Source organism: Salarias fasciatus, chromosome 12 (genome assembly GCF_902148845.1).
Source record: "Salarias fasciatus chromosome 12, fSalaFa1.1, whole genome shotgun sequence".
In the NCBI taxonomy this organism is placed as follows: Eukaryota; Metazoa; Chordata; class Actinopteri; order Blenniiformes; family Blenniidae; genus Salarias; species Salarias fasciatus.
In genome coordinates, this window is record NC_043756.1 from 5,128,833 (window position 1) to 5,151,901 (window position 23,069).

General features: G+C 42.9%; 1 protein-coding gene across 1 annotated transcript in view; it reads left to right on the forward strand.

Moving 5' to 3' along the window:
- The first annotated feature begins 7,103 nt into the window (after positions 1–7,103).
- Positions 7,104–23,069, forward strand: part of galnt9 (polypeptide N-acetylgalactosaminyltransferase 9) — a 97,551-nt gene continuing 81,585 nt past the window's right edge. Inside the window, 3 exon segments of the mRNA XM_030104331.1 lie at positions 7,104–7,454; positions 22,821–22,870; positions 22,872–23,002. Coding sequence (XP_029960191.1) covers positions 7,214–7,454; positions 22,821–22,870; positions 22,872–23,002 — 422 coding nt within the window. The 5' untranslated portion in view covers positions 7,104–7,213.

Sequence of the window (23,069 nt, forward strand, 5' to 3'; positions counted from 1 at the left end):
GCGCAAACAAGTCAGAGGAGTCAGCAGAGTAATGGATTTTGTTTGAGAGCGAGAGACCACAGCTCCTGCACACAGGGATTTAAAACAATAATCTTTCCGGCATAATGACTGGGTAATATGGATAGTCCATTTATCTTTGATTAGTTTTTTGATGCAGGGATTCATTCCCTTGACTCCCTGTTTCATTATTCTTTCTAATTACCTGCACCGATTCGCCCATCAAGCCTCGGTACACTGGCAAGATGTAATTGCTTCTGCCATAAATCAAGAAACATTTGGGGGTGTCTCCAGAGCTCCTGCTCCATTAATACAAACACATTTAGAAGACGGGCTTATGTTCATATTTAGAAATCCAGTCATTAATTTTGACATTTTGATTTGACGTGCTTGGCCTCCAGCTGAATGTTTTGATCAATTTCATCTCTGTTGCTGACAACATGCAACACGCGCCAGCTGGTTTTTCTCGGCGTCGTCCAAAGGGTCAAGACTTGACTGGACTGAAAGAGGGAGCGCTTTCCGTTTGTGATTGACTCGGCGGTGTCACCACAGCTGCCTGCCAAGGTCAAGCGGCACATTGTGTCTCTTAATGAGGCCGAGCTTCTGAGGCACGTTCAGCTGCAGGCCCCCCCCCCCCCCAGAGTGGCCTCAGCTCTCTTTTACAAAAACCAAAAACATGTAAAAATGTGCCCGGAGCTGAACACCGCATATTCCAGTCCGCAGGGTTATCATCCTAATTTAGTTAAGGCATTAGGCAAATCAACAACTCCCTGAGCAGCGCAGTGGGGAGACGTGGCTGGAGGTGGAATGTGAATGAGCCAAGTTAAGGCAGACAGAACTGGGGCTTAGCTGTTAGCCTCAGGGTCAGAGTGATAATGTATGAACTTAACTCAGGCAGGGAAGCAGACAGCACTACATTAGTGACCAACCAGAGTCTTGGAGTGTTTGGCTTTTTTTTTCTTCTTTTTTTCTGATAGCGACAAGTCTGTATGCCAGCTGATCAGGAACAAACATGGATTATTTGCTCTCCCACGTCGAGGCTCCTGCTCCTGCTGCATCAGATTTGTCAGTTTTGTTTCCCCTGTTCGTGACGACCCTCTGACCTTGATGTAGCTTGCGGCGAATTACATTGTGTTTATGCCAGAATGTTTTTGCATATTAAGCACTATGAATACAAATGGGGGACACTATTTCTCTTTGAGGAAAACCTGTTGGACTGGCAGTTGATGCTGTGATTAAAATGAGAAATGTAATAACTCCATTTTTCAATTTAGATTTTTTTTGTGTTCAGTTTAGTGCTAAGCGAGTTTAAGTTTGAAAATGTGTGCGAGACGGCTATCTGTCCATCATCTACATTCTTTATGTGCCTTATTTATTAAGTTTTCAGGAAACTTATGCAGTCACTGCAGAGTAATACCACTATTGACCTGTAGGGGCAGTGTTATGTAGGACAGCTCGCATTTTATACAGGCAAACAAAAATAGAAGACAACAGAACCTGGAAGACCACAGGAATTATAATCTCTTCCAGGAAGGACTGTATAGAACTGATACTAGCACAAGGGGAAAAAGAAGCTTCAGATGATTATTTGAATCATCCTTCCAACTAAAGTTGAAGACATAAGCCAACTTTTATGCAATAGTTTTAGTCAAAAACAACGTAAACATAATCATTACAAAGCAGTGTAGAAATCTGTTCATGTTAATCAGCTCAGCTCATCCTTACTGCAGTACCACTTTTTACCACAAGATGGTGCAGTGAGCAACTCATCGACAAAATGAAGAAGCAGCAGAAGAAGAATGAGAAGTTTGACTAATACAGATACACTTTATCAACCGTCTGCACACTGCAGCCACAGAGTGCACAAAATCAGTATTACATAAGTCCTACCAGCCGTAACAACCACATTTTTCTTTCATATCAGCAAAGCGAACAGTATTTTCTGTGCTAATGCAAAGCCTTAGACTCCGATTTGACTTGTGGTTTGATGAATTCTGAATGAAATGTTAAATGAACACACAGTAGCAAAGATAAAAAGTCATTTTGATGTTTCACTCCGGTGTTAAATTGCGAACGTGTGATCTGTCGGTTTCCAGCTGCCCCCGAGTTACAGCATCTCGTCTGAAAGCATCCACTCTGCTCAGATGGGTCGGCCTCTCGTGAACCGAACAGTGAAGAGCGGCTTCAGCTGACGAGAGCTCCCTGTGTACTGAAACCACTGGAGCGAAGCAAACTAAATGCTCCCCAACAAAGCACTTACTGCCTTGTGTTTTACTGGAGAAACTTTACCCCCAAGCAAACACTTGGCTTCTACCTCCTTATATTTATTGCATGTATATTTTTGGAATGTATTATCAGCTTCCTCGCAGTCGCTCAGCTCTTCTCACATCTTTGCATAATTATTTTCCTAACTTTAATGGCCCATATCTTCATTGTTAGGTTCCCTCCTACCTCGTCTCCAGATGTGTGAGAATATCTTTTTTATTTAGCGGGGAAGCTGTCACAAACTTAAATTGACAAACTGTGCACAAAGTTAGCAAAGCAAAGCTGCCAGATGGGCATTCTGGAGCATTTAACTACTGAAGAGTCAGATGATTTGCCCAGCAGCTGGAGAGGAGCGTCACCAAACCAAACAAGAAACACACTCCCAACAGTGAAAACACCCACAAAGTAACATTAACTGTATACCGAGACTGATACATATGTGTAAAAACACACAATTTGCAAATAAGATCCACATTAGCTGTTTAGTAGCTTCATTCTTTTTTTATTTTTTGTGATTCAATAGTTTTCAACACTCGTCGTTGGATAAACTTTACTTGCAAATTAATTAAAGTAAAAACAGATAAACAAATTAACAAGTGTCATATTTTAGTGCAAGTTAGTGCAACGGAGTGTCTCAGAACCAAGCATTTTTTTCTCTGTCCAAATATAGTTTTTTTTCTGAAAATTTCATTTTCCTGTGTGAGTTCTCTTAAGATGAAGACTTAAAAGGCTGAAATCTGCATAATATGTTGAAAGTATCAACTCATGGAGATCGCTGCCAAATTATTTATGATGTACTGAGTTTTCTCCTGAAGTGTTCAGAATGAAATGAGCACAGAAAATAGATGGATGAATGAATATATGGACCCGTGAAGGGGTAAATGGCCAAATAAATGGATGAACAGATTGGAATAGACGGATGAACAGTTAAACGGACACACAGACGGGTGGACCAGGGACTGAATGTAAGGTGAATGACACTGAAGGGCCGCTGCCCCAAATGGAGCATCTCCTTTTTGAGAAGTCCGACAAGCAGAAATACAAAAATAATTAATTAAATAAATAAATAAATATATAATAAAATTGCATACATACAGAGCAAACACATAACAATTATGCTCACCATATCCCCACTCCACCCCACTGTGAGAATCTCATTAGCAGAGTAAGCTTCAGGTGAAAAAGAAAATACAAAAGATCAAAACAAAATATAACAAAACCTAAAGCAATGACAAAAATTTAACAAACGCGAAAAAAGACCATTATCCTGCTCAGACAGAGCTTTGTGTTGGAATCACCTTTGTCCAACGGCCTTAATATTCCTGCCAGCAAAGAAAAATGTCTGAGTGAATAAAATTAGTTGTTTGGAAGCTAAAGTTCTTTCACATAAATTGAACTATCAAAATGTAAAATTTTAAACACATTTCAAGGTTTAGACTGCAGCCACTCCGGTGTTTACTAAATGCTGAGTTAAAACAAACCTATAGAAAGCTGGGAGCAGCAAATGTGTCGTGACAGACAACGTGAGCACAGTCAACAGGAGCGAATAGTTGCTGCGTGATTCTTTTTCTGACTGGAAATGTAAAACTCAATGATGAACAACATGAGCCCAACACATTGAGAGGGGTGAACACAGTCGTTAGAATAAATTTAAGGATGAGAAGTGGGTTCGTATTCCAGTAGCGTGACATCTTATTCAGCACAAGCTTACAGATATACTTTATAGGCAGATATATAGAGAAAAGATAAATGAATTGTGAACTGACCGATTTTTGATGGATTTCGAGGTTAATTGTTCCTGATGTGTGCAGGATAGTTACAGTGGGAGCGAGCACTCCATGCTTCCTGTGAACACAGGCCATATTAGCATATAGCTGTGGGTATTTCTGGCTGCCTTGCAGCAGTACTCGATGCACACATGCACTTCTATCCCGCGAGTGTCCTCCCACTGAATGTGTTCGAGTGGCTTATGCAGAAACACTGAGTGGGATGACTAAGGTGCAGCTGGCAGTGACCCAGGTTAATATGGTTAAAACACTTGAGCGCCAGTGTCTGCAGTCACAGAGGCATGCAGGGTGCTGAAGGCAGAAAACGGGACAGAAGTCCTCAGAGAGGAACAATCGGGCGGGAGGGGCACGGGGTGAGACTGGAGCCGCTGCTGCCGCTGCTGTATAAGCATCTGTGCTGAGGCCTGCATGGTGGCTGAGGCTGAGGTGGCGGTAATGATGATTTCCCCACAGTCCGTTTCTGCAGATCTTGAATCAAATCAGCACCTTTTGTGATGGGAATCGTGTGCATGAGGAAAATCTAAGCACGTGCACTGTACTAAGCAAATTACTTTACATGTGCTTGTCACGCAGCGCAAGAAAATGACCGGCATGGTAGTGAGAGAGTTGTGCTTTGTGGTCATTAATAGCACAGCTTCACAGAGCACTGCATGATCCTTGCAGATAGTTTTCCCTTTTACACATATGAAAAAGATATTTTCAAGTGCAAGGAATTTGTTAAACATGTGAATCACCAAACCTCTTGGTGCTCTTTAGTCAGCCTGCGCCTTGACAGGAATGATGAGGTTATGCACTTTGAAACTGGGCTCAGACAAGATTAAAAATGAAAGCTCCCAAATCTGCTCTCATGAAAGCAGAACTGATTCCATCTTTGAGAAATATACCAAGAAGACATTTGGAGATGTTTTAGGGGATTTTTCAAAATCACCTTTGTTCCAGACACCGTCTGACAGAGAAATATTCTCTGGCTTTCACAGCCACACAGTCACCATCAGATTATAGTGAAGCAGCAAATAACCTGAAGAGCATGAGATCCTCTGGTGGGCGTGAAGTGGAATCAAAGTGCTTTGGGCGGCCGGAGCCATGTCTGGGTTTGCCTAATCAGGCAAAAGTACACAGTGAGACAGAATCTCTTTGTACATGATTTACTTGAGCCATAGCTCATTTGGAATTGGAGATGAAGAGCTTGCACAGGCAGGCGGTTTGACAGCGTGGAGTAGAAAGGACCTGATAATGGCTAATGGTTGAAACCAGCAAGGATCTATAAATAGACGTCTCCAAATGTCAGGTCATGATGTGGGCTTTCTGCATTGCAGGTTATAGAGATCAGTTTGGGATTTATCTGGATTGTTATTTTTTTGTGATTTCACTTCAAAATTGAAGGTCCTATATGTGGGTTTGTGGATTCAGGTATTTTTAAGAATTCCAAGTCCAGTTTTGGAGTCTAGTGAAATCTGATTTTATTTAAATTAGTCTAGGTTTAGTTTAAATTATCCAGGTGTGTTTTATGGAGTTCAGCTGTGGTTCAAATAATAATCCTTGCTATTATTATCTTTTTGAGATGATGTTGAAAGGTTATTTAAAAAAAACTATGTCTGTGGCCCACACTCTGGTTAATGCATTGCTTTGAGAATATCCCTGGTTTGGGGCCTTTCTCTATAAAATTTGCATATTGTAATCCCCTTCCATAGCAACGAGTATTTAAGAGTAATTGCCGTCTGTAAATGAATGTGTGTATGCTCTGTCTATCTCACTTTGTTTCCGGCTGATGGACTGCTGTAACCAAGGTGAACCCTGCCTTCACCCCAGGCAGCCGCAGTGGGCTCCAGCACCCTGCAACCCAGAGCTGTAGAAAGAAGCATCAGAGACGGATGGATGAATAAATTAATACACTCTGTCTTACCAATGGCTTTGATGTAAAAAGGCCATGCACTTTAAATGCTACAACATGTTTATTCTATGATATGGAGCTTCAAGTCAAGCATGTGATTGGTGAAATGATTATTGTACTTGTGAAGTTGACCATGCATGCAGATGCAAATAAAAAAAACCCACTCTGCAAAATTGATGTGAAACTTCGGGGCTGCCTGTGGCAAAGACATCAGAGGTGAGGTGGAAACTGTTAACCTGTGCATCACGGATCAAATGGCAAAAAAGAAAAAAAGAATAAGAAAAAAAATTGTTAACTGGCTTTTACAGTTCACCAGTCGATATGAGCGTCGCTCTAACCGAGTGGAAGTATGTGCGCCGCGTTCACGGGCACGCTGTTTATTTTCTCCGGCTGCTTGAATATTCATGATCGTGCCTGAGAACGTCAGGACGCAGCAGCGGAGAGGCTGGGAGGGGAGACAGCATGCCAGAGCCAGAGCCCGGCTCCATCTCCCCCGCCGACACCGAGCGACTGCGCCGTTCCTCCGCATCCCGGGGCAAATCTGCTCCCGACTCGTCCCACGGCGGGCGAGCGACAGCGGACTGACGGGACGGACGCAAACATACAGAGAGAGAGAGAGAGAGAGAGAGAGAGAGAGAGAGAGAGAGAGAGAGAGAGAGAGAGAGAGAGAGAGAGAGAGAGAGAGAGAGAGAGAGAGAGAGAGAGAGAGAGAGAGGAGAAACGCCGCCTTGTTTTTGAGCGTGCACATATTTTCTGGACTGGAGCTGCTCGGCTGTGTTTCCCCCGGCTGTTCTGGAGGAGGAGATGCCACAGGGAGGCAGGGATCGTCCGGAGATGCGTCTTTACGAGCGGCTGTTGCAGCGCATCTCCTGGAAGATGGACGAGACGTGTCGCGGCTGAGGAGCTCGGCGACTCACCACCACGTTGCGGAGCAGAGATGTTTTGAGGATGAACGCCTTCCCGGGCGTCGTTCCTCGCTGGTAGCAGCACAGCCCCGGAGCTCCGGTCCGTCCCCCGTCCTGCGCGCCCCGCCGCCGCTCGGCTTCTCCGGGAGAAGCGCGCCGCGGACCGCAGCAGCCGCCTCCCGCCTCCCGCCTCCCGCCGCTGGAAGGGAGCTGTCCGCGGTGCTGAAAGCTGCCGCTCAGCCGCTCGGATCTCCACCAGTTGACCTTCCCCTCTTCTCCCGCAACACTCGCACTGAGGTGACACCGCAGGCCACCGCACATGAACTGCTGCTGGGCTTGACTGAGTCGGCCAGACAATCCCCTCTTTCATGGCTGTGGCACGCAAAATCAAAACTTTGCTGACCGTCAACATCCTGGTGTTTGTGGGGATTATCCTCTTCTCGGTGTACTGCAGGATCCAGGACCGATCCGAGGAGCTCATCCAGATAGGGCGTATTTCAGACCAGAGGCTGCGAGCCAGGAATGGAAAAGTTTCCAACTTGGTGGACAGGCAGTCCATTCTGCAGAGGCTGGAGAGGCTGGAGGATGTGGTCTACAACCAGCTGAACGGTGAGTTATGGCTTGAGGGCGAGCTGTGGCTGAGTGTAGGCTACTTTAATTTGGAGTTTGTCCTCACATCTGGACCATGACTCATGTATATTCCTCCATCAGTCTGCAGGCTAATCTCTCTTCACACACTGAAACATGTCAGACGTGTTGGAGGGCAAAGGTCTGCTGCCTGGAGCAATGCTTGTTAAGAGGCTAATGAAGCAGGCTGATGCATTGCTGTGCAATACTTTCTATATGTCCCCCCCTTGGCAGACTTCACTGGGGCTGCATTGTCAACAGCCTATCAGACTCCAACAGCCTCGTCCGATAATTGACTTAACTGCATCCAAACTTCTGCTTTAAGTACTGAGGTCTGTTCTTTTGTGTTTACAATCCCAGTCAGAGGAAGTGTGTGTGTCAGCAGCAGCAGCAGCTCCTGTCATCTCACTGGAGGCAGCAGAGCTGGTGAAACGTATCAGATTTAACAGGCAGTCTGACTTTTTGAAGGAGAGTCTAATGTAATGGCTCTATAAAGGAATGACAGACTTGTATTTCATTACATGGCCATTAGTCTGTGGGGCAGATCTGATCTCCTCAGCACGGCAGCGAGTTTTAAAATCAGGTTACATCTTACTCCGCCTAACTCGTGGTTTTAATTCCCTTCAGGGAAATTTTGACTATCCACAACCACAACAAAGACAGTTGGGTAATTATGTCCTCATCATCCTCATAAAGTAATTGTTAAAATCAGTCTATAACTTCAATAATGCTGGAGGAGACTTTATGGATTATAAATTTCATTTAGAAATATATTAAACATATTAAATACATTAGCATATTTTAACATTTGTGGTCCTGGTTATAAATGTTTTAAAATGGAAATTTCTGAATACTTCCCTAACCCTATCTCTTGTGTAAAGGCAATGCAGATTTAGTTGAATTATCTTTTCATCATCTTTCTGATTTGTTATTTATTGTTATGTTATTTACATTTATTGTGTAATATTCCAGTTTCTCCTTTTTTCCAACACTTTATTTTTCTTTTTTGACAAGTTTCAGCTATTTTGTTCCATTCTAATGAGGAGTAAAGTCCAAGCATATATTCTTTATCAAACTCCTAGCCACAAAAATATTTTTGTTGTAATGAAACAGTTCATGAAACACTGAAAATTGCTGGCTCACTAATGATATTTCCTAGTTCTCCTTCACTGACTCTCGGGCAGGTCACAGCTCCAATAAAAAAACATTTCCTGAATTAAAGGGGCGCTTTTTTGTGCCATCCTTTCTCCTCTTAAGATATTGAGCATGAGTGTAAACGAACAATAAATGAAAAAGGTTTGAACAGACTCAAATGTGTTAGACGAATTTTTAATCCGTGTTAATTTTCTACATAAAAATGAAGCATTCCAGTCAATAGTTACTGATTGGTTTCTTGTCTTGGCCGTTTATTTACTAGTTTACTTTGCTCTTCTGCAAAAGTGAAATATCTGTCTGGGCAAATTGTTGACTTTGGCTTTGTGGAGAAGCTGCAGGAAGAAGGCAATTTATTCTTGTGTTGTTGTATTTCATGTTGGTCACCAGCAGAGGTCAGAGATTTTATAATGTCCCATTGTGATGCAGGCTGCAGAAAGCTCTTAAACCCCGGATTCACTCAGCTAAATCATAGAAAATGTAATGAGAAAATAAACTTTTCATAACTGAAAATACAATGCTCTGAATTATTGCTTTAACAAATCCAGAGGGGGGGGAAAAAAAAGCTTTGCTGTTCATTTGACTGGATTCAGTATTTAAAGACATTTTGCAGCTTCTGTGCAGCCGTGGCCTGTTTCTCTGTGATCTTGTTATTATGCTGGAGCTTCTGCGGCTATTTGAGGGTCACTCCGTCAGTTTGAGTTATGCTTGGCGTCTGGCGTCCGGCCAGCAATCGCTGCCTCTCAAAAAGTACAATGCATCCTCAGTTACTGCGCTACAATGCCGGCCAGCCAGCCGGACCCACACAGCAGCTCATTACCGCCGTGGGACAGAAACACACTGCCTCTGCAAAAATTCCTCACATTCATGTGCGTGTTTAGAGCGCAGCTGAAATGAATCTGAAATGCGGCTTTATTATTTATTTTTTTTTACATACTTCAAGTCAAATGCATTTGTCAATTTCCCCTGAGTGTAGGCCGGGTGACATTCATTCCTTTTATGGCTTGACATACACAGTGAAAAGAGTTATATCAGCTTCATAAATTATTGTCAAAACTGACTCCTCTGTGCTGTGCGGTTAGGTTCAAGTAGCTGGGACACCATTTATCCGCAGAGGGTAACAGAGGAGAGAAAGACAAACCACAAACTCAGTGCAAATCTCCAGGAATATGAAATGAAATTAAACAAAAAGGAAAAAAAAAAAAAACATCTCAGCTCCCAGGAGTGAGTCCCAGCAGCAGTTCAGAAATATGATAAATGCTTTTGATAAATACGACTGGTTCAGTCTGAACAAGCTGTGGAATTCATTTACTCAACAAACATAAAACATAAATGCTCAGCATGAGTGACGATTTGAAATTTACAATTTGCAAACAATTTCTTCAAGCCCTCCAAGTTGGAAACAGAAAAAGACAGCATTTGAAATTGTGTCATTTTTCTTGACAGAGGCTGGAGTGCAGCCGGGCTGGAAACATTCGCTGGCTGTCACAATCCCTTCGTGATTTGTCTGAAGCTCTTTAATAGCATACTTAATCATACCCTCATACACCCAGGTCACTGGTCTTTTTTTCTCAATCGTGCACAGACCACAAATTGTACTCTATGGCCATTGGGAATAACTAGGGTGAGAGGAGGACTCAGTGCGCCAATAACTATTACCATGTCCAGCAGCGATATGAAGTAATTGCCCATTCCCTCTGTTGTTTATTGCCTACCAATGGCACAGCACGGGAGCTTCAGCAGGGGCCAATTAGATTTGAAGGACATAAACAAGTCAGAGAATTCCTCTTTTATGGTCGTCTGATGCACGGTCACCGGACTCCCAACACGAGAACAATGGCGGAGCTCTATCTGCGGCCCGTTCTGAGCCGCAATGAGCAACGCGAGGGTTATCAGAGGCGCCGCTCGGCCCCGCTGAGGATGCCACCAGCTTTTGGTAATCAGATGACGGAGGTTTAAGCTTGTTAACAAGCTTATGAAGCAGCATTCTGACCTTAAGTACTACATCAGAACCTGCAAATGCATCCTTTCCAGTACTTACCTGCTGAAGTCCTGTGAGCCTGACAGGCCTAAGGGAACGATACACAAATAAGATTAGGTGTAATGACTTAAAAAGAGGCAAAAATAATTCATATTTCCAACAATGATGAGGATTTTTAAGGGTCAGTGATCTCAAACACAGGTTCATGTTTCTCAGTCAAATGCAGCAAGAAACACGATTAAATAATCAATTCAAGGTTTGCTAACCACAGACCGCTTGAAATCCCATGGGGAACATTAAAGCTCTGAACTGGCTCGCAATGATAAACTGAGATATTATATTTTTTTTATTCTAACATGTTTTCGAAGGATAATTTAAATTAGCTGATTTTCTTTACCTCTTTACTTCTTTTGGCTTCATAAAGTCGGTATCAGCATCAACATATGTCATTCATAGATGATCAAATCTGTGTGGATGTGTAAAATGGACTCAAATTCTAAATATTTCTCAATTTGTTGCTTTTATAACTCTCACAATGGGACAAAATCAAATAGATATGCACTGTTGAGCACTACTGCATAAAGAAGTACATCACATGGCTGCAACTTACAGGATTCACTGAGTGTTTATATTCTAAAAGGATATTACTTCAGCTGAACGAGGATACTTTATGTCAAACACATATTTTTGAACTTTAAAAACAATATTTTTGGTTTGTAGTTAAATGCATCCATCATATTCAGCGTTGTGTTGACTGGGGAGATATAAGATGATTTTGTTTGGATGTGCGTTGTGTCATTTATAACACAAACCCAACTTGAGCAACACGCCTATCAGTTTAAAACTCTTTGCTTATGGATTTTTGGACTTCCATATGTTTGCAACTGTTAGTTACTCATAAATGTGTCAAAAAAAAAATCACAAAATATGTTCACTTGCTTTATAAAGAGTCAGCAGTGATTAGAGCAAGTTGCCACCTCTTGAAATATTCATTAGCCAGTCTCTTATGATTGTCCCATATGTACAGTATCAAGAGCTTGAAAGTCAAGTACACACATTGAAGTCCTTGGATCGAGTGGTTAATTGCAAAATCAAGGTACATATTTAAAAAAAACAAAAAAAAACAAAAAAAAAAACAACTCAATACAATAGAATCTAAAAAAACAAATCAGATCATTCTGATTTTGGTAGTTTTACAGCCAACTTGGATTAGACTCCTGACTCTCATATTATTGGCTGCATTTCCTTCTCCCACTGTTCTGTCACTTGAAGCTGAATGCTCTAAAAATAATCCTGAAAAACATATTGCTGTCAGCCAGTGAATGTGCCACTGTTGGGCCTGCTTGCCTGACCAACTCCGGGTGCGTCATTGTTTGAGCCGGGCTGTTGTCCCACAGCTTACGGTCTCACCGAGGCTCCTGTCATCAGCCATGCATGTCACTCGCGGCCCGCTCCCGGTGCGTAGGTGCTGATGGGATGGCAGCCTCACAGGCCCAGCTGCAGCGCCAGATATGCTTCTTATCTATAATGCCCAATTATGGCAAAGAAACTAACGCTGTTTATATGCTAAGCCTGCTGGGGCAAGGACTTGATGAGAAAGGAGAAATGTCACACTCGCTCCCCTCCGCGCTGACACACGCGCCGTGCGCAGACTGTATCCTAATGATACGTATCGTGGCGCGCTTGCGTGTTGTTGCGGAGTCGGTAATGGCGGCGGCTTGCGGGGACGCCACACCTCGGCGTGCCGAGGGCCTGTGAAATGAAATATATTCCAATAATGGTATGTAGATGAGGTGTTGGTTGATAACACAGTTTCAGAAACAGATAAGTATCAATTCAGCTCAGCCTTGAGGAATCATGATAATGAATTCAGCGGCTCACCTGACAATCAGGCGGCAGCCGCGGAAAAATAATGTAAATTTCAAACGGAGCCAGCGCTCCTCTTTTTTTCCGCTGCCGGATTCAAGTCATGCAGTGATTACATTACCAACATTTATTGGTGAGATCCACTGACAGCGGGGGATAGGTCACTTTGATAAGCTGATGATTGTAATGAATTTTCAATAAATCTTCATTTTGATGGTTAAGCCAGTCTTTTTTAAATATCCTAGCAAACTTATGCACATTTGTTTGATTGCGAAGAATGCTCAGATTTGGTGAGGTCTGAAATTCACTGAGTGCAAAAAGAAAAGCTACATTTTTAACGTTGTTGACACACAATAAGGTTGTACATGTACACACAGATCATGATTCAACATGTATCATTGTTCAGTATCAGCATGGATCAAAACTTTCCAAAATTCATTTGAAAATTCCTCATAGATCCAAAAAGTAGAAAGTAATGAAGTGAAAGCTGTGCACCGCCACTGCGTGGGACCACAGATGAATTTCTGCAGTGAGCAGTTTGCAGAATATATATTATTCTGCTGACCTGTCACCAAACTGACACATGTCACCCAGAAAGAAGAGCAGGAAGGCCTTCAGATCTGACATTTGCCACTGATCTGTGCATCCAGAAAGTCTCAGAGGTGTAAGAGTTGCACGGCTTTTGCATATCTGTGCCTCGATGGCTGAACAGCACTTTCAAGCTGTTGAAGCTACAAGATTTCCACAGAACAGATCTGCTAAAAAGTACACAAATACAGTCAAATAGGTTCATTATTTACTCGCTGCGGTTCAATATTGAAGCAAGGCGCACCTGACTTGACTTGATCCTAGATGAAACCCCGACAGGCTGAAGTGAGAGACCGCGGATCACTTTAGTGCACACGCAGTCTGTTTTACATAAAAATCTGAGCAATACGTGTGTGTAAACAGTAACTTATGCGGGTGATGACAACTGGTGAAAAAAATGTAGTGTGTGATCTGATCAACGGCTTTATCAGTCGGCAAATATTTTTGTGACACGGAAACTTCTGTTGGTCTCCTTACATTTTATGAATATTTGATGCATTCAGCATTAACAACACACACAACACACATGCTGATGTGTGTTTGCCAGTTTCATATGTGCACTGATATGGTAATATTAGCAGAGATAGATAGATCGCACATATGAACAAGCTCTTTAATTTCATTGTGATGAGTGAAATAGCGGCATAACAACCTTTGTCTTCCAACCTTTCAAGATTTTCTTGGTTGTGGCGCCGAGCATACTTGATGAAAATATCTATATTTTTTGCAAAACCAAACAATTACTGGCAATAATGACTCTAATGCAATCATGAAAGGAATTTTAACGACATTTTCTGGTTCAGAATAAAGTAAAACGTCCAAAAAATTTGTTGGTTTGGCAGGCCAGATTGGACCTTCTGGCGGACCGGCTTTGGCACACGTGCCTCACGTTTGACACCTCCTGATGTACATGTTTGCCCGGCGATGGGATGTACATAGTGAACTGGGACTGACTCCAGCATCCTGCAACCCAGCGTCGGAGATGGGTGGATGGGAGAAGGTGAACTTTAATGCTTTGCGCTCTATATTCGGCGACCTCGCTCTCTCACGCAGGCTCTTGTGTGCCGTAAATGTTTTAAGAGGACAACATCGTATTGTTCCGTGGAAATCTGGTGGTACGCTTCTGCCAATTTCAAAATCAAAGCTCCTCTTCCTCCTGTTCTGAGCAGCGGAGCTCCGTTTGCTGCAGCTTCACTTCCAGCTCTCAATATTTCATAGATTTGTTTTTGTCTTTGAAGATTTTAAACCTCTCCAGAACAAGTTATTTTCCTCCCATCTTGACGAATCGCCCTCCTCTCCTCAGCATCAATATTTAGAGCTCTGCAGCATCACTTTGGACACACATAAATCCGCTCTTGCTTTTAAATCATTCATTAAAAATGAGGTCGTCTTTGAATTTGGGACTCTGTCTTATAAAGGGCAAATCAGCCAGACCCTGAAGGTTACTGTATTATTCATCGCTGTTATGGATTTACTGTATTATGTCAGAGGGATTTGGACAAATGGATTGTGAGGAGCGAGCTCGGAGACAGACGCACGCTCGGACACAATGAGATTCAAATTGGCGCCTGATGCTGCGGAGGAAACACTGAACTGACACTTCGGATGAGAACGAAGTCAGGGTGGAAGAAGCAGATGTTGGACTGTAATTGCTGTGTAGTGAAATGATGAAAATCCATTGGTGCAGCTTAGTGTTTTACGTCCACATATTAAAAAGCAAGTGAAAGAGTAAAGCCATGGGATGTCAGGACTTTTTTATTTTAGAAGTCAAATATTTTGGATGCGATCGGAAGCAGAAATTCCATCCATGTCAGTGTTGAGAGGAGATTAGGGACAGTAAATAAAGTCAACCCCTCTTTCTTACACCGTCTCCGTCTATACTCTAGTATTAGCCTTCCACCATTGCTTTAGTTTTCCTCCTGCTTTTTTCCTCTGCCGGTATCTCTTGTGCCAGTTTTAGCTTTCTCTGACATAATCTTCGTAATCTTGGGGAATGTATTTTGGAGATGGTTGCAGAATCTCATCTTGATTTCTGTCAGCTGTGAGAGCCGCCAGTTACACACCTGATGGACTGAACTGCAGGATCCTCATCCCACAAATGCATGGAATGTTTTCAAGAGACATGAAGCAGCCTTAGTGGTGGAAGATTCATTGCCAACAAGTCATCTACTGAACACAGATTTCCTCACCTTTAATGTGTAATTAGTTTGCACATTGTGCCACTAGTACTGATTTAGAGGCTAAAAAGCTGGCGAGGTCAGATAAAATGAAAGAAAATCTGATTAAAGATCAATGTTCAAAGCGATTTCATTACAAACCAAATGAGACCAAGCTAAAATAATTTTTTTTTTCATGGGGTAAATAAAATGTTCGTAAATGTTACAGATACATCAAACTATTCCACACACATTAACGCTGTTTACTGCTAACTCGGGCAGGTTGTTCTTTCATGCTGTAGAACAATATTTGAGTGTGTGGTCCTCCAACAGCTCCATAAGAAGACTCGTTTGCATATTATTTCGTAGCTTTCACAGCTGCTTGTCTTTCAGTCATTGGAAATTCATTTTTAATTCGTCTAGTCGCTGCAGGAAGAGAGATTTTAATCCTCGTCGTCGTCGTCTTAGAGCGACACTCGGCCCACAGACGAACACAGTCCAATTCTGCCTTTCAAGATGTGGGTTTATAGGAGTCTATTTTTGTTTGTTAGTAATCCATTTTCAGAAAGAAATGTTAAGGTGTAAAAAAAAGAACAACACAGCTTTGATTCATTTATGAATATTCATGTTTTTTTTCTTTCTTCTGTTATTTGGTATATTGGTACAAAATAAGTAAAACATGAAAGGCAAATGAAAGCTAGGAAGAGTGATTTCTACACCTGAAGATACTTGTAAAGCTTTTCTTTATTTAATTAAAAAAACATCAAAACAAGGACAATTAAAAGTAAATCCTCTCGGTTGCATCAGTTCAGTGCTCTTCTTTCTGCACGTCAGAAAAAAAAAAAAAACTTTCTCAAAAAAAAAAAAGGTTCCTCTGAAATAATGAGACTTTTGTTGACGGAGCAGACTTACAGGTTCCATCCCATAATGAAATTCCCATCAGTCAAACCGAGGCACTCGAAGACAGGCAGAGGCAAAATAACGCAGTGATCAGAAAACAAAGCTGGCAGCCGCTGTCCCGCTTCCAAGACTCACACGGAGACGGAGGGACCCTCCAGACTGGAGTCTCCGGCTCCAGAGGGTATCTGCATTATTGTGTGACACGGGCGTCCATGCCAGATGGCTGCTCCATAATGTGACCCCACCCATACTTGTCAAAATGCCACCGCATTGGCTGGTGCAGAGCACGCTAAATCCCTCTCACGGGAGAAGCCAGTTTGCAACCATTCAGCTCCAATTACAAATCTTCAGTAGCACCCGAGGAGTTGAGGCCATCCAAATATGGTGATTACCCGGCGGTTCCTGGAGGGGCGAGGCTGAGAGCTGAGCTCTTCATTGGTATGCGCTGTTTACTTACTGTCTGTGTGTCCATCTGTTGATATGGAGAACAGACGCAGCTCGATTATTCTGCGGAGGCCACACTGGAAGCTTGGCTCGCATAACAATCCTCTGACATTATCCCGCACGTTTCTGGGAATTTTAAACAGTCAAACAGCGTCGACGGCTGACACATGACACCGTGCTCCCAAAACTAACTCCAGAAAAGTTTGTCAGCTGTACAAAGTTTCTGCTGAGGGGAGGTTAATAAGTGAGAGTTCTAATCTTTCCGTGACCCAAATTTATTAGTCTACGTCTTCTTTTCTTTTTTTTTTTTCTTCAATAAAGAAAACTGACTCTAGAGGTATGACGGTGTTACTTATCCTCATTCATGTGTGTGTGGGAAGTCAATGAGAAGTCAGCCAAGAATTTCAATGACATATGCTCTGCAGCTTTGACTGGGAAGCTCGCCGAACAAATAAATGAGTGAAAAAGTGGAACCAGCAAACGTCTCCGTTCGCTTAATCCCAGCACTTTCTTTGTATGGCGTAAAGGTTTGTTTACTGCGTCTCCAGACAACAATTATTCCCCTGCATCAGTGTCTTAATGGCTTCCAGGACCCAGGTGACAGCTTTGTCCATGGCACAGCCCGCTGTTCAGAGTTTTCCTTTGTTTATGGTTTCTATTTTCCATGATTGCGTTCCAAACTCCTCGAAGTGTTTCCTGCTGTTCAAACCGTCCCCGGCGCCTCACTGCCTTTGTTCTTCATCGTGTCGTCTCTTTCTTCAATGGCTCTCAGAACTTTTTACCGATCAGTCTGTTTGGCCACCTTCTGTCACACCTGTGTCTCGTTGGTGTGTGTGTGTGTGTGTGTGTGTGTGTGTGTGTGTGTGTTTCTGTGTGTGTGTTGTCAAACTTCTCCCCTCATGTCGTACCAATCGTCTGTTTCTCCTCTTCCTGTGTGATTGCGGGTCCCAATGTGCCTGAATGTTTCTCATTTTCTCCATGTTTGCCGTGTTTCGTGCCTTTGTACTTCCATATCCGTCACATTACCTGTTTCACTTGCTGGTATCCGTTTTGAGTTTCTGTTTTGGAATCTTTACAGTCTTACTGGAATGAGTTGCTTTGTTGTGTTTGTTGGTTTTGGATTTTCTTGGCAGCATGTGGAATAAGTTTTTAATTGAACCTTTTTCATCACTTGGGCAGAAATCAGGAGCATGTACTCTCCAACCATTAATTTATCTTTCACACAGTTTTATTCAAGCAGTGGAGCCACTCCCAGCCGAGTGTGAGCGAGGCAGTGTGCAGCCTGCACAGGGCAAACAGATTAACACACACGTGCCATACACACACATTTATATTCACATCTACAATGTAGAGTCACCAATGTCTTTGCAATAGTGGGAGGAGTGTTATTCCTCATCCACTACTCCAGCAGTGTTTTTTCATTCTTTGATGGATTTATATATTTTGAGAGAAGATCGTGTGCGTGAGCTGCTCGCTCAGTTGGTTTTCTCTCAGAATGTTGCAGGCTCAACACCACATCTGTCCACATGTTGAAGTGTGCTTGAGCGAGATACTGAACCACAAAAATGCATCCCAGTGGATGGATTGAGCACCGTGCAGGGCAGCCACCTCTGTTGGTGTGTATGAATAAAGGTCATTAACATCATGCACGCTTTTGGTATTTGTTATAATTAAAAGGTAATTCCATTTACTGCACTATTGTGGCTGTGATGGATTGATAACTTGTCATCTTCCCGTCTCGTCACCTGGGATTTGTTCCAGCAACCCGAGTTACATAGACATATAAATTAATTTATAAGTGAAATGTACAGTATTGCATATAAATGTATTTTCTGCAGAAAGATAAGGCTGTCACGGCGCTGCTGATTGATCCCCAAGAGGATTTGGATTTACAATATATCAAAAGTCAAACAGCCGCTCTATCTCCACGCCTTTTCCTTACAGTCCCTCAGAGATCCAAACATGCTTTTTTCATCATGGAAGATTTCAGTTTTGACACAGCACCCCATTTTCCTCCTTCCCTTTTTGAAAATGTCACCGTCACAGCATCAAAGTGGCAGCTTGTTAAAAATCAGTCATGAGTCATTTTAATGAGAGCACAGGGGTATTTTAAGTCCATCACATTAAATCCTGTGCTGAATTTAGTTGTGTCAGACGAAAGAAGCAGAATGTGTTCGGAGGAGACAAAGGACCCGTTCTCATTCGCCACTGAAGCACACAGGCAGACAATCTGGCCTCACTTCAGGCGATCTTTGAGAGATAAAAGGACCTGCATGGGACCGGCGCTGTTTGAACAACCCCTTCATGGTCATGGCGGTGTTACATGCTGCTTCCATAATGATTCTATAATTAGCAACGCAGAGCAATCAGTGGCTCGGTGTAACATCTGGTGGTTCAATGTCGGACTAAAGTTCCCGGAAGAAATCTGCAAGACGAACGGACTCCCACTACAAGGCAGAAAAGTTTGGAAATGTCTTCCGTGCGAGGTGCACCCTGTGTGAGTCAGCTGGGATTGGCGGCGGGAGGGGAAGAGGTGTGAGTGGATGGCTGAAACCCAAAACCGCAGGATGAGATTAACTTTAACGAGAAGGCAATATAGTTATGCACAGGGTGCAATTTGTAAAGAACCAGAGAGAGGATGGAAAAGGGCAATTCCTTTTCTCCAGTGTTCCTTCTTACGTTTGATTTTTCTCTGTTAAAATTATAATAAAAAATGGAACAAGACGGGATAAAACTGATGTTCATTTTATGTACTCCAATTATAGATCTGATTGCAATTGAAATGTAATGAAGATAGAATAAAAACGCTAAAACCAAACTGCGGTGCAAAGCCACTTGTGTAACAGATGCACTGGCTGCTTGTTATGTGCTAGATTTACTGAATGCATCTAATTTGCACACACTATCATTTATTTACCCCTTGGATTCCCATCATTTTGTAGCTAATCCAATTAAACAGTGATTCGATTGCATCATGTAAACATCACATTTGATCAGTTTGGCTCCATCCCATTGAATTGTAATCAGATCAGAGGATCCAGTGTAACTCTGTGATCCAATCAGAATCCACGTAAACATCACATCAGATTACTCTCCTCTGTTGGAGCTTCGTGTGCGTTATAATAATCACCAAGTGACATTTCACACATATTAGTTTGATGAAGACAAAGATGATGAACCATAACTGGTCGATAAGTTTGTCACGCAACACAAAAAAGCAATTAGAACTTGTTTCCTCCATGAACAAAGAGATCGCATCTTTGGTGTTTCTGTTTCTAAAGAACCACAAAAAGAAACAGAAGCTTTATTAGTTTACACAAAATATCAATCTTCAATAAAAATGGCTCTTCCAGGTAAAGCTGGATGCAGGATCATGTGCACATATAAACAAATGTCCAGTGTCATACTGCAAAGCATTATGGGATTCATCCACCGACAGTCTTATCGCATATAAACCCACACATCAGTCTGGGCACTTCTATATTTGGTCTTGTGGTAGCATTCCCTCTATTCAGCTCTCATGGAAAATGGGACATTTAAGAAATAAATTTGATCAGACTGACAAAAAAGTGACCACATAAACACAGTTACTCAACAAAAGGCTGTTTTAGAGAAAATGATAGTCCTTGACTGAAATACCTGAACAAGAGAACAAACAGTCATTCGGCTGGACAAAATTCAGGAAGGTGACAACAGGGAGAAGAAGCAGACAAAGGCTGTTTAAAGTGAGTCTTATATACAGACATACAACGAAACGGTAAACTAAACACAGCTGGCAAAAAACCAAGAAGGTTCAGATCCACTCGTCTATCTTCTATTGATATTCTACACAGCTATACAGAACATTAGAGAGAATCCCAGCTGGCTTTATCGAGTGATCCGAGCCACTGAAGTCACAACTTTTTCAAAATGGCTCCCAAGGTGGAACTTTTAGAAAACACTCCGACTCCATCTTCTTGTAAACAGGGACACCTTTTCTTCCTCTCCACGTGAGTCCTCCAGCACAGAACAGACGCAGCCCATTTGCAGATTTCAGTCTTTTATTGGCGATACCTTACCAGCGATGGCCGCAGAGAGCCTTCCTCGGCCTCTCTTCAGCCAGCCTGGTGTCCGCTGTCGTCTCTGTCGGACCTCGCGCCTCCTGGATCCACCCCGTTTTAAACTCCAGCGAGGTATCAGAGCGAGGGAGAGCTAATCACAGTGTTTTGGGCCACTGCAGTGTAAACGGACATCGTTTCCAGAACACAAAACCTTTCTATATTGAGAAGGCAGAAACAATGCCGTTTCACTTGAAACGTCATGAAAACTGGTCCGAGGGCAAACATCCTATTGGAAAAAAAAAGAGCTTTAGTTTTGGTCAGTATAGAGAAAAAAAAAAACCTAATGGCTGAATGGATTTCACTTATAGAGCACATTTTCTCTGTTTCAGCAGCCTCAAAGTGCTTCACACACACATACACACACACTCGGGGTAATTCAGAGTTCAGTGTCTTCCCCAAGGACACTTCAGCTCCCGATCTCACTTTGGTGAGACGGGAGATCGAACAATCACCATTGGATGCAACCCACTACACCAGCCCAGCTACAGCCGCCCAAGACAAATGCATTTGGAGTTTTTCTAGACAAACTTCTTGCAATTAAGGTTTTAGCATTTGCAAAGCAACTTGAAACAAAAAAAAAAGAAGAAAAAGCTGCGTTGCTTGAATGTTGTGTCACCACCAGCTGCACAAACGAGACAAATCGAGCTGAGACCTCCAACAGTTCTCACCAGTGCTGCGGCTTTATTGGGAACCTTTCATATTTGAATGAAACAATTATGCAGTTTCATATTATTTCACGCCACAAACGCTTAAAAATCAGACTAGTGAAAAAAAAAAAAGATAAAAATGATAATTCCTTCTTGTTCTGCACATCTTTTGATATTAGTGGCATCAGTCTCAGAGAGAGCAGTTAATTAGTTTGCCATCGTTGTGATCTCACTTAAAAAGGAAAATCTCCTTAAAGAAGTTGCTCCATATGAAGCAAGGCAGAGTTCTGGTGCAATATGGGGAAGAAGAAAGATCCTTCTGAAGATTAGAAACCGAGGGGTTGTGCAATGTTTTGCAAGAGGCGTGAAAACCGCAGAAATTGAGGAAAAAAAGGGGAGAAATTAAAGAAGCTGTGAAGAGATTTGCCAGGGATTCAATATATGTCTGTATTTGGTCAAATTAATGCTATTAAAAGGGCAGGTCTGAGAGCGGCTTTGCTGAACGGCTGTTGAAGCTGCTGCTGCTGCGGCTGCCTCCGTTTTTCCCAATAACCCCTCGATTTCTGGTGCAGCTTTGGTAAGAAGTTGTAGTTTTCCTGGTTGGAGTTCAGTTTGCACTCAGCACAATCATTTGAACAACGGATTAGTTTTTTTTTTTTTTTAAGAATAAATAATCAGCTTCCAGTATTTTCATGTACTGTATCCACTTTATAGTGGGAATTGCTGGTGGAAAAATTTACACAGACTGCTGCAGGAAAACAGTACCATCTGCACATTAAGTTAAAACACAGCAAATCATTAAAACAGCTCCTCTGAATAGGATCACTCATTATGGTGACAATCTTTTGGCAATTACATTTTTTTTGCTATTTTCTTAAATTTATGCAACAGTAAATTGCCCCCCATCCCCTCCATAAGACTCCAGTTTCAGTTTTCTCTCACTGTACGAGCTGAAAGCGATTAACATCTTAAGTCTTTCACATCATCACAGCATTATGTGGTCATAAAATGGTGGAGCATGCAGTTCATATTCATATTCCAGGTATAATTATAACCTTAATCCCTCACTGTGCGGATTTCACACAGTTTTTCTTTCAGACTCGATTACCCACAGGCACTTTCAGGCCCGCTCTTGCGTATGTGACTTACAGCTGCGCTCTGTAAATTCTCCCTGCTCTCTATACTGTGGCGTCGACTCCTCCGCCTCCTCGCTGCGTCTCTCGGCCTCCGCTCGTCTCTGCGACGTCCGCGTCCGCGTGGGTGTTTTTGCGTTTTGAGTTTTCATTGACAGACAGTGTAATGACGCCCTGTGGATGAGCCCCACCGAGCCTCCGGGCTGCCGTACATCCAGCGGCGTTATCGCGCTGTCAGAGGACGTCAGTCGGCTGCCCCTCCGCATGGCCCCGCTTCTCACCTGCCTCTTCCTGTTCACCGAGTGTGTGTGTGTGTGTGTGTGAAGCCCTGGCCGTTTACATCTATATAATCATCCTCCCGGTGTCTCGTTTTCTTGGCAGGCTTGGCGAAGCCCATGGGGCTGGTGGAGGGACCCGGAGGCCTGGGCCAGGGGGGGGGCCGCTGCCACTCTGGGAGAGGACAGCCGCGATGCCGAGGGCAAGTACGAGGAGTACGGCTACAACGCTCAGCTCAGCGATCGCATCTCCCTGGACAGGACCATCCCGGACTACAGGCCCAAAAAGTAAGTCCGCATCCTGTTTCTTTTCATTTCCTGTCATGTACTTTCTCTCTGCCGCTGCAGCTCCACT